At 36.8% G+C, this 12551-nt stretch overlaps 1 protein-coding gene across 3 annotated transcripts in view; it reads left to right on the top strand.

Moving 5' to 3' along the window:
- The window catches only part of LOC119140851 (homer protein homolog 1-like), a 122784-nt gene that overhangs the window by 105709 nt on the left and 4524 nt on the right, over positions 1–12551 (top strand). For 2 of the 3 annotated variants that reach the window (XM_037372485.1, XM_037372483.1), the window contains exons 7-8: positions 6844–6954; positions 8628–8708. In XM_037372485.1, the coding sequence (XP_037228382.1) occupies positions 6844–6954; positions 8628–8708 (192 nt within the window). The remainder of the gene's footprint in view (positions 1–6843; positions 6955–8627; positions 8709–12551) is intronic. The other variant, XM_037372484.1, reaches the window with a different exon arrangement.

Below are 12551 nucleotides of genomic sequence, written 5' to 3'. Positions count from 1 at the left end.
TATCCAAGTATAACTTCCTTTTAAGATATCGTAATTAGCACGTGGCTAGATAGTAGCTTGGTACTATTTGTTTAATAAAGAAAATAGATGAGCATTTTGCAGGGTAAATATGGTTAGCTTGGCAATTTAATCGAAACAGTGGGATTACCATTTTGCTTTTATTTTTCTATGCATTTAATTTAAACAAACGTGTGTACAGATGGACCAATCCTGAGCACACAAAAAATGGAAAACTAAGTCCATATTTTTACATATGCAGTCCTTTTATGTGGAATTGCAAGCAAATTCTTGTTGCACTAGAAACTCCCAAAAAGGCAAAAAAAGGGGCAGTTCTTGACCAAATGAGGTCATAATGTTAAATAGTGACTAAATGTTTGAGAGAGGTTCTGGGGAGTATTAGGGTTTTCTACAACACAGTAAGATCTGGAAAGGCTAATTGTTCTAACTGTGATGGTCGAGTTTTCTGAAGATGTGGAAATACAGTGACTTTATTTTTTATTTTTGAAACTACATTCTTGCCTTAAAAAACTTTATGTTTTAGAGCAGGCTGTAATTATCTGCATGAGGTCTGTTATCGTTACAGTGGAACTAGTTTCTAATAAAAAGAAAACAAAAAAATATTTTAAAAATCCTTGAGAAGAGAAACCATTGCAGAGGCTGACCACCTTCTTTGCATGGAATTAGGGGATACCAAAGAAAAAAATATGAGCATTTTATTTCAGGGGATATGTGTTTTTCTCTCAGATGTACATTTTTGCTCCTCTGATATCCATTTCAGCTATCATAAGTTCCATATTAATTTTGAAACGGTATATGTTGTCAGTCTTGACATTAGAGTATCAGCATTTCTTAGGACAGGATTTTTGAAATCCAGCATATACTCTCAGCTTCCTTTCTATGCATGATTCCTAATATGAATAATCCACATCTAGCCTTTATCAAGATTCAACCGTTAGTTAATACTTGCAGTTTACTAAAAAGACAGCCCCTTTTCAGACAGAGCAGGTGAATCAGGTTATGGGGTGTTTTTTTTCTGAAATCAAAATGTGAATTCAGCTTTTTTTATGGATGGTGAACTGAAGGCAAGTCCTTTTTGTCTTTTTCTGTTTGCCTTGATTTGGTTTTAGAGCAGATTTGCATTTAGGGACCCAAGACTATTTAATTGGGTTTTTTTTTCCTGGGAATTCATTTTCACTGAATGTGGGGTGATACAAAAGTGTCATATACAAGATTATAATTTGTAAAAGAAATAAAACCAACCAACCAAACTACTGTCACTCTGGGAAAGGAAAAAAGTGTTTTCACTGAAGGGTCCCTCATCCCCATACTCATAATCTTTCTAAAAAAACTAAGAAATGCATTAAGATCTGTTTATCTGCAAGTTATAAAAAACATACACAAACATGCAGCAACATTTTTATGTAGTCAAAGCTTTGTAGAATAAAATATATCCTATAATTCCAAAACTCCATTGGATAATGTGGAAATTACCAGAGTTAAATTCTTAATATTAAAGGATGAAATATCTGTACCCTGTTTGCTATTGTATGTATTTCATGAGCTGGCCAGATAGCTGGAAAAAATATTTGCTAATTAGATTGCAGAGAAAGGGATGTTGCCTGAAGTTTGTATTAGCATTATCAGTTGTAAATAATAATGCATGGCTGAAGCTTAAAGCATCAATTTCAGTACATTTGTTATATTCTCAAACATTCCTACTTCAGTTTCATTACTTTCTTCACAAAAATCAAGCAGATGATGTATTATTGCTCTTTCATCTCTGTAGGAATGAATAACTGTGGAAAACATTTTGATATTTCCATGGCTTGAAGCATCAATGTCCACAGAGAAAATTGTGTCCTTTTTAGCAAAATCTTGAATTGTTTTCTCAGTTGGAAAAAGTACTATATTGTTTGTAATGTACAAAACTCCTCCTGCCCCCAGGTTATCATTTTATCTATGGGTAAATCTTTGAAAATTACAATAATTAATGTGCTGTCAGAAGTGATGTATGTCATAGTATATGAATAATATTATGGTGGGCTTTTTGTTCTTTCAGCAGCAACCTTGAAAATCAATTTTCCTTGTTTTCTGCATTTTCCATTTTCACATTTCTTAGCACCAAAAATCTTTCCAGAGTTTTTATTCTTGAAAGCTATGCTAGAATTATTTTTATGATCATCTTGTTTGCATGCTGTCTTGCATCTTACTATCCACCACAAAGAACTGAGAAGCTTCTTCTGCATAAATTATGTGAAAATTTATGTAGTTATTCCCAGTTTTGCTGAGCCATGCAACATTGTGGAAAGCAAAGGGCTCTCTTCTTTGTAGGAGGTTCATCTTGAATTATTGATGAAATAATATTATCACAGCTATGATCCATTTAGGGATATAACTCAACCAGCTAAAAATACATAATTAATACTTAAATTTAGTCTTGCATGTGAGCACTCTGCCTGTTCTGCACTGTAGCCTGGGTTAGTAGACCTTGGATATTGCATTCCAGAATAATTATAAGGGATGAAAATATCTTTAGGAAACAATTTAATAGTGTCAGGTATATCTATAAAATAGGCTACAGCTACACTGAAAATATGTTCTAATCTGTCTTTGCATTTCTGTAGCAGTTGAAGTAATTTCTGTATGAAGTTTAGAAGGAATTTTATGATCTGCTGGCACTGAATTTAAGACACTGAATAAAAAATATTGTTGTTTGAGATCAAAAGTGTACAAATTTATCTCAAGAAAGTGGTTTGAAAAAATGAATCGACCTGCAGCAAACAGCTCAGATTCATTCTGTCAATAATTGCTTGGGGAGGTTTACCACTTAAAATATTTCTCTCATTCCCACCACTTTGCCTCTGTCTAACTGAAGTCTTCACTCATGAAGCAGTTGTCTATACTGAGATTTGGTGCAATCTCCTCTCTTGGTTTCTTTGTGCTTTGATTGGGTTTGTTTTCTTTGAGAGGTTTTTCAGTCTTCTGAAGCTTTGCGGAGTCTCTGTCAAGCTCACATCAAGTCTGTAACTCCTCGTTTGCCCAGAGCCTCGCTCCTTCAGTCTTCCCAGCAGCCCAGTGTGTGCTAGCTGTCTGCAACAATGAAAACTTCTGCCAGCATTCTCCTCTATTTATAGGCTGTTGACCCTAGATCAAAATTTCCAGAAAACTCTCAAATAGCCTCTGTTGAGAAGTTCTAGTCTCTGCCAGAACAAGTTGCCTTGCTGTCTTATTTCAGCTGTTGTATTTTCCATTGGAGTATGTAGTTAAGTATAATAATGGCTATATACTAGAACAGTTAGGTCATTAAATAGTCAGTAAAAAGCCCTTTTGGATTTTTTTCCCCTATGTGCAATCCTTACCTGGATGATAAATGCAAAATAAAGAAGCAGAGGCTAAGAACAATTTTTTTTTCTTTTTTATTCTCAAATACAAAGCCACAGTATAGACTTTTTTCAGATATGCAAGTTAGTGCAGTCTTACGATAGCACAATAGAAGAACCTTGTTTAATCAGTTATTGTTCAAAGACTTTTTTCAGTCTGAATTCTGTACTGGAAAAAAGGCTTAATCACAGGTACATTGCTTAGTGATGTTGTGCAAAGGCTTGAATGATTGCTTGAGCCTTGCTCTTAAACATGAAACACTGAATGAGGAGATGTCCCTGAATGTGGGAGGGACTAAAGCATTTTAGCTTCCTTTTATGCCCCCTTCTGTGCACAATGCATTAACAGATATTTTTAATGACTTTTGGACCACTGGTCATGAGAAAAATAAATTTAATTTGTAATGAGGAAATAGAGCAAGTAAATGTTATCCAGATTTTTGCCTAGAGCTTTATCTTTTGTTGTTTATGCATTAAATTGCATATTCTTTATATTGCATCATTTTCCAGCCCATATTATTCTACAGATTTTTTGAAAGGGTCACAATACTATTTTCTTTTTTTATAGGTACATTCAAGAAGATAACATCATGAAGATATTTGACATCTTTTCAGATCTCTGTAGGAATGGGCATTTCAATATGACTGTGATTAAAGTAAACCCACTTTTTAAATTTAATTTGTTCATTTTTCCCCAAGTTGCTGACTTTTCAATGATCAGTGAACAAAATAGTTGAACAATGCATTAGTTTCTTGCATAAGCAGTAAGAGATGGACATTTGCCCAGGGAAAAGCTGGACCACAGTAAGACATCACAGCCTCTTTAGTGTGGGTAATTAATTGCCCTTCTGACAGTGGTTGCCTCTGTTGGCAGGAAGGTTTGTGAGAGCACTCTCTACTGTGCTCAAGCAAAATTAGCTGTGTTTGCTTAAGCAATTTCAATAGGTGTTTTGAGTTAGTATGGACTGGAGCGCTCTGAGGAGTGTTCATGTGAGCTACACAGGTGGCAGGTCTGTAGTGGGAGGTGTTTTCAGTCAGCAACAGTACATGCAGCCAAGAGCCATAACATTTCATCCACCCCAGTTCAATCCACCAGCCTCTTTGGTCTCCAGGCTCACACCAACATGTGCATCCTCAGCATGTTTACCAGCCCAGAGGAAACCATGTGGAGAGCAGTGGGGCCCAAGCCCTTCCTTAGTCACAGGATGGGACACATCTGTACCTGCTTCTAGAGCACTAGGTACTAGGACAGAGGTGGTTCAGGGACTGGGTATTATTCTGTCTCTCCTGTTGAGCTCTTCCACTTTTCATGAGTATTCACTGTGCCAGTACTTGGTAAAAGCCAGCGGGTATTGCCAAATGCAATAGCTTTAAAAGAGAGATTGACCTTATTAGAGGTTACCATGGAATGTTCGTCTTTACCAATAGGTAGGAGAGGGTCTGACCCTGGGTTCCCATAAAAACCCTAGCCCTGGGTTCACAGAGGCTTCCACCTCCAATTCAAGACTCAGTTCAGCAGAAAAGCATGGAAATGTTTAACAAGTTAAACTTCAGAAGGGGTGAAGATGGACAAGTTAGGTAAATTTGACAGTTCCAGAAAAGGTTAGGAATGAATTAGAGCTCTGCATAAAGCTGCAGTAGCAGAAATACAGGAATGTATGTAAAACTGTGGCAGCTCTGCTAAATGGTGAAGGGTTCTTGACTGGACAAGACCCTGAGCAACCAAATGTGACTTAAAAATTGGGTCTATTTTGAGCAGGGGGCCTCTACCAGATGACCACCAGGGGCTCCTTCCAGCCTAAGTTAGTCTGTGCCTCTGTGATTCTTGCTGTATTCAGATGTTAGATCAGACACTATTTAGATATAGGTTTATCCCAGTCAGTGTGTTGCAATTCTGCTTGTTTGTTTTTTGTGTAATTATAGTGGCAAATACTGTAATAGTCACAATTGGTAGCAGTCACAAATCATCCAAATATACCTATTTTTGTGTAACTGAAGCAAATTGAGAAAATTATCCAAGACCAGTCATAATGCTCAGTGGCATATAAAACTTAGCAAACTGCTATTACTTTTTTGCCATGAGCACCAATATTTCTTTTGAGACAATTCCAGGCAATAAGATAATTCCTGGGGGTGAAGCATGGGGTGTTATGTTACCAAGCTATCTCATCCCTCATTCCCCTTACCTCTCCCAAGAATTTTCTGTAATCTCGGTTTCTCTCCATTTATAAGTCTGATGTGCAAAAATGTCTAATGTTTTCCATTCAAAGAAACTAGACTTGTCATAGCTGTTACAGAGGGGTAGTTCATGCTCTATGACTCAGAAAGGAGAAGCTGATAGGGATTTTGGTTTAATTTTCTTGTATTTCATCTTGGCTTTCCTTTGACTTCACCCTGCACTCAGTAATCTACCTTCAGAGTTCAGAGTCTGAAATTACTGGCATCACAGTGGCTTCACTAGCTAGACTACATTGGTTCTGGAGGGCACCAACCTTGATTCCTTAAGATGTTCTTTTACCTAAGAAATAAAAATGTCCTGGAGAATACATGCCCTCTGTCTAGGGGCTACTTCTCTGAGAAAGGTTTACCTGGACACTGTAAGGTTTTAGTTGCAGAATTGGGTAGCACAGAAATATACTTTGTTCAAAGGAGTTTTGGGGACAGATTTGTTAGTTACTGTAGGTAGATGATGCAGCTCTGTTGAAGACTATATACTAAGATTAACAGGCACATATCTTTTGGAAAAAAATGAATTATTGCATTTTTACTATTTTAACAGTTTGTTAATAAAGATTTTAGTGCAAAACATCCACACAGGCATGCATTTGCTACCTGCTAATAAAGAGGAACTGTACAAATCGAAATTGTGCCATTAGCTGTTGGCTTTGTGACTGAGAAAAGAGATCTGAAAGTAGAGGAAGTAAGAAGTTGACAGCTGTACATTGGTGGCTGAGTGTCTGCTATTACACTGCTGATGCTGAGTTAGAAATTGAGGCTGTGAAATGTTAATTGGCTTGCTAGGAAGTAGGTGAACATTGTGGCTTAGTTGATTAAGATTTTAAGTGCAACATAGAAAGTGTCAGATGGAGAGGTAGACAGATCTGTGTTTAATCAGCTAGACATTACTATGTCTGAAATGATAATTCAGCTTCTTTCATATTTTTTTAAATAATTAGTAAGTATAACTTTTAATTAATGTTTTTCAGCCTGCAACATACTAAATTTATTGTTTCCAAGATATTACAGTAAACATTAGAAGTCATAGCAAATAATAGTTGTTTTATGCAAAAAAACTTTTAAAGGAATTTTATGCTAACTTCATAAGAACACCTTCACCATTTTAATCAACATAAGTCACCCAGAACTAAGGGTATATTTTAAATGCAGTTATTTATGCAAAGTAATAGTACTTTGAATATGTTGCAATTATTTCTGTATGTGTTGCTTCTACTTATTTCAACAGGTGACTGAACTAGAGTGTGTGAGCAGTCAAGCCAATGCAGTCCACACACATAAAACAGAATTAAACCAGACAATACAGGAGTTAGAGTCTACGTTGAAGAAAAAAGAAGAGGTATTTGTTAACATTTATTCTTGGCTTTTCTGTTGCGACATTTCTAAAGGCTTTCAATATTAAACTTGTGATGGCTGGTAAATACTTATTATTTTCTATAGATGTTATGAAGTAAAATCCATATTCAGCTTCTTTGAAATGATTAATATTTTTTCATGTATATAATTACATCAGTCTAATATAGAGCTGGGTATCTGGACAACAACAAAAGTATCATTTTTTCCTGTTTGCTTTTACCAAGCAGCTCTCTGCAAAAGTCTGCATTGAGGCATATGTAGTTTCTACAGAGCAGTTATCACACTGATGCAATCCAAATTCACTAAGAAGGGAAGCAGTTGTAAGCACGCTTTCCTTTTTCTGGAGAGTAGGGTTTGGAGCAAGTAATAGATCAATGTCTTTTTCAGGCCAATCTGTTTTCCAGGCTATGTTAATATAGCTGACTTTTATGAACCCTAAGATCAACCCTTTCTTTAAACACATGCCATCCCCCCAGCCTGTAACTTGATGATATTTTTTGTGCCATTTGCCTTGGGCTGGACCAGCAGCAGGAAAATACAAGGAATTGGCGTAACTGCACTGGCATGGGTCCTAGAGGAAAGCAGATTTGTGCCACAGAATGATCAAGAATCATCCCTTTATGGATGGGAAAAAGGAGGTGGAAGAAGCCATGTATGAAGAATTGTTTGCCCTGTATAAGACCAGATTACTTGAGCCCTCTGTGACAGACACAGTGGGCACTGGTGCATGTTTGGAGGGGCAGTGTATCTTGCAGGGTCTTGCCTCCAATGGGGCTGTTGTTAGGTGTTTCTGAGGAGGATGCATGACAGACACAGTAGTTACAGAATATCCTTCCAAAATGGAGCAAAGACTTTTCCAAACTCCCTCATACTTAAGAGGTTAGCCTCAGGTTGGTATGGTAATGTTTCCCATTTTGGTTTCCATGCACTTTTGAATTATACTGAGCTGTTGGATGTGAAGAGATCTTTCTGAAAGGAGTTCTGGGAGGTGACTATGCCCTTCTGGGAAAAGTATTTAATAGTTTTAAGTTTGATACCTTTTAGTTTTGTTAACTGTTTCCATTCTTGTCTCCTGAAAGTAAGCTAAAAAAAAGGTTTATCTTCCATTCGTTATTTTATCTATGTTATTTTTATACCTTATTACTTTCCTCTTGCTAAATTAAAGATATCATTTCTTTTAGACTCTCTTTTTACAGAAATCAGTGGTCAAAGCAGGCAATATTTTGATGCTCAGCCCTGCTGCTAGTGACATAAGAAGAAGCCCACAGGTGAAAACTGGATTTTTCTCTTGAAAAAATGGAGGATAAATTATAATAGAATTTAAAGTATAAAATTGTTTCTCTAATTACAAGGACTTAATTTTCTAGGAAAACATTACTTCAGATCTTTTGTGTGGGAGAGAAAGACTTGGACTTTTATAGCAAAGAAAATGCTTATCTCTGTTGTTTATTCACAATAGAATTGCTGTTTTGGCACTGTGGTTCAGGAATATTGGAAGTGGGGCTTAAACTTCATGTGCTATGATGGGCAGTAGCTAACTGCCAGTTTTGATATCATTACAATGGCTTGCTCAGGAGAAGAAGCAGCAGCCAGCTTTCCTGCACTGAGGCCAAGCCAGGAAACATGTTGCTAGAGAGGTTGTTTCTTCTCCCTTAGGAAATAGAAAGATTGAGACAAGAAATCAACAGTGCCAGAGAGCTTCAGGCACAGAGAGATTCTCTGACCCAGAAGTTACAGGTGAGCTATGGTGCATCTTCTTAATTTAGACAGAAGGGAAAAATGATCAAGTGAGCAATTCACATCAGCAACTTATGCTATATTCACTGAAGGTGCCAGATAAATATATAAGTTGCATTGTGTTGTGAAATGGTGGGTCAGGATGCTCCTTGGGGAATTTGTACCAAAATTTCCACCTGCTATAAGTTGTTATTTTTTTCCTGAGGAAACAGACCCAAATTTCATTTACAAGTCCACAGAATATGCTTGGACTAGCAGATGTGCTTCATCGATACATGTTCTAGGCAATTCTGGTCTCATTTTCACTGCAGTCTCTTCCCATAGGTCTTGTGTGCCACTGAACTGTCAGGTTGCATATCATGTTGGGATGAGTTTGTATTCAGCTTTTAAATGTGCTTTGAGAAAGTAAAGGTTAAAGAGTTCTTGTGGAGTACGGACTTCAAAAACACACTGACATTTTCTTGGAATTAGAATTACTGTGGTTTTATTGGTTTTACTGAGTTGTTTCCTTACTATGTGTAAAGCCACATACCTCAGCCTACCGGAAGCAGTATGCCCTCAGTATACCCTCACTCGCTACATCTGAGCTGACCAGCCAGCACAGACACACCTCCCTTGTGAAACCTGTCTTCTGAATAAGGCTGACCCAAAGCTTAGTTGGGTTTAAACTCTGAATTCAGACTTCAGAGTTTTGATAGGACTGGAAACTCAGACATTAAATAGCTCCAAATCCAAAGTGCTGGAAGGTGACCCTCGCTGTTCTGCGGCTTGACCTAAATCATGCTGAAAACAAGCCCTGTCAGACTATCCACAGCTTAAAAATCATTAAACAGATATTCTTTGAAATGCATTACATGAATTGGAACTTCCTTGAATCTCATTTTAACTGCAGAATAAACCACATGATAACAAAATGAGTTTATTATTTTTTCAACATTCTTAAGTCAATTTGGAAAAAGTATGTTATTATGGTATTTCTTTAAAAATTGTTTTGAATACACCTGAGCTTGCTTATTCCACTATTCCAAAAATTTTTGCTGGCTTTAGACTAAGTATGGGAGTTTTCAGCTGAAAAGGAACTTATCTGAAAGACTCAAAAGGAAGATTATAATGAAAGTTGTAAATTGTTCTAGCAGTAGCATATGCAATAATTTCAGTGTAAGATCACATGAAAAGTAATAATGAGCCGAGAACTAGCTATCCTTAGAATTATGAGAGACTAGTAAGAGATGAAAGGTGTTTTAGAATTAGAAAATGCTAAGGTTTTATTAAAAATTATACTTTATATATAAAGTCAGTACCTTCCGTTTGGTATATTTATATCTTTAGTAATCAAATGGATATAGTATGTATATATTTCCACATCACGTTGTAGGCAATCAGTTTCTAAAAATGTTTCTATATGATTCTGTTCAAATAAATGTAAAGCTGTCTTAGGATCCAAGTTAAAAGTTGCCTTTCTTCAGCTTAAAGCTTATTACTGACCTGATGCAGCCCGTCTAAAAGATCTTGAATCTTTGCTTTGCTATAATCTTCCTGCTTTGATAATACTGGCTTTCCCTGAGCCACTTCACCATACATCTGTGAAACTGGTAAAATGGTGTTTTCTTCTGTAGCTCCAGACTAACCATCTCACATCTGTTCACTTAGTTGACTCATCATCTGTTTTCAGGGTGATTGTCTCCAGGGTCCTGTTCTTCTCGCTCTTTTTTCTTCTACTTTATTTTTTCCCTCTTGTGTTTGCAAATGGATTATGTAACTCTAAATTATTTTGGAATATAGCTTCTATGGAAAACTCTATGAAAAGAAATTTTTATTTCAAAATGTATTACATTTCTGCCACACTCATATCAGGGAATGAATTAGAAATCCATCATTGGCAAATTCCAGTGAAGATCAGTGTGAAGGGTAAGTATCAGGGCCTTTGTTACTTAATATTCATTAGCAATGTAGAGAAGGCCTATCAATGAGTCATGATCAGTGTGACTCTCACAGTAAGTCAGGATATCTTTATTACTGTGGCTGATTCCTAAATATAGCTGTTGTGTATGGTTTGAATATTTCATTTGTATCCTTGCAATGAATTCCACAAAAGATTATTACAGTGCAAACAACAAATATAACTTGTTAACAATTTATTTCTTTTCTAAAACAAAACAATGTATGAAAAATTATTGTCTCTGCTGTTAGAAAAGCTTGAAAAAACAGTGTAAAATAAACCTTGTAAAGGGCCTGAACGTGTCAGAAGAATTAGATTATTGTTAGATGAGATTAATTGCAAAAAATAAAATTACACAATTATGGGAATAGATTATATCACATGGACACCTCTACTTTTCTTCCCATCAAGAAGCAACAGTTTTGAGGTACACTGACTTGTAATAGGAAACTGCATGAGCTGAACATGAACTTGTAATGCAATACTATTGCAAAAATCAGTAATAGTAATTTAGGGTAAATATGTGTAAGGATCAAATGTAAAATTTGGGAAGAAGTGTTTTCCAGAAATTAAAAGCAACAGCTCATGGCATATTTCAGTTAGATCTACTTCCCATAACTCATTAAATACTTTAAGCACAGATTAGGGAAAATAAAATAGAACAAAGTATGAGATAATATATCTGAGGAAGTGTTTGGGGAAGCTAAATGTATGTGGATTAGGAAAGAGATATCAGTAATGGAATATAAATAAAGTACACAAGCTGGAAGTTTAAACAAAAGAATGTAACTTCTGGTTTGAAGAGATACAGGGCAAGGACTAGCAATGGAAAGTTAAAGGGAAATACCTTATTCTGAGTATGGTTAGAAGCTCCTATATCTAACATAAAGCTTTTGGTTTTACCTGGGTGCTCTCACCTAACAGCTCACAGCAGAACAATTCCTCAGTTTAAGAGTGTCTGAGAAGGGCCTGAAAGATGATGTTCAATGCTAGCTACAGGCCAATGGACTGCTCTTCAGGCCCAGATGTCATGAAATAAAACCATATATATAGCCATGGGTTTGTTCCAAAGTGATCCCTTTCAACACTGGCTTGCCTACTTACAAAAAGTAATTATCTCTGGGGTAAGAGCAGTTGCAAGGAGACTTCCTAGAGCGCACACATTTGGTGAGCAGAAGAGGAGCAGTGACAGGAGAAGCAGGAAGCGTGAACAAATGTGGAAAAACAGCAATCAGTTTTGTGTGAGCTAAAGGACTGTGTCATTCCTGCAGAGCTGAGATGACCCTGAATTTCCCTTTTCTTCCTGTACTGCAATCACTCGGCCTCAGAGGGTCTTGAACCCATGCAGTCATTACACTGGGTAGTACTTGTTAGTACTGTTTGGAGGGCAGGAGTAGAGTCAGTGAAGGAGAGTCTACAGAGTGTATGGGCTGGGTTATAATCAGTTAGCTTGTTTGTTTATAGCAACAGTGGGATAGTTAATCCTTACATAAGCATGTATGTATTTTTATTTATATTGTTTCTATAAATAGTCTTTTTGGTTAGCTTCCTTTAATGCTTTGGCAACTATATTATTCAAGTGTTAAACAGATTAAACTAATTTTTCTCTTGGTCCTGGCAGCAAGGGGCAATTCTTGCTCTCAGCTGTGCTGTTTAAGACCAGTGGTCAAATCTCTGTAATTTTTAACTTGCTCATTTACAAACAAGAAGGGAGGTATTCCAGTTCAGCTTGGATGTAAACCTTGACTGCACAAGCAACTACAGCTATGAGTAAAGCGGGTCCCTGAAGCTCTGCCTTCTCCACCTGCACTGCCACTGGGGGTCCCAGAGCTTTCCCCCCCATCCCACAGAGTCTGAGAGCTGACACAACTCTGGCCACATCACCCCATCCCTCCTCTGGTCAG

The sequence above is a fragment of the Falco rusticolus genome, chromosome W (genome assembly GCF_015220075.1).
Source record: "Falco rusticolus isolate bFalRus1 chromosome W, bFalRus1.pri, whole genome shotgun sequence".
Lineage (NCBI taxonomy): Eukaryota > Metazoa > Chordata > Aves > Falconiformes > Falconidae > Falco > Falco rusticolus.
This window is presented reverse-complemented; position numbering and strand designations above follow the sequence as displayed.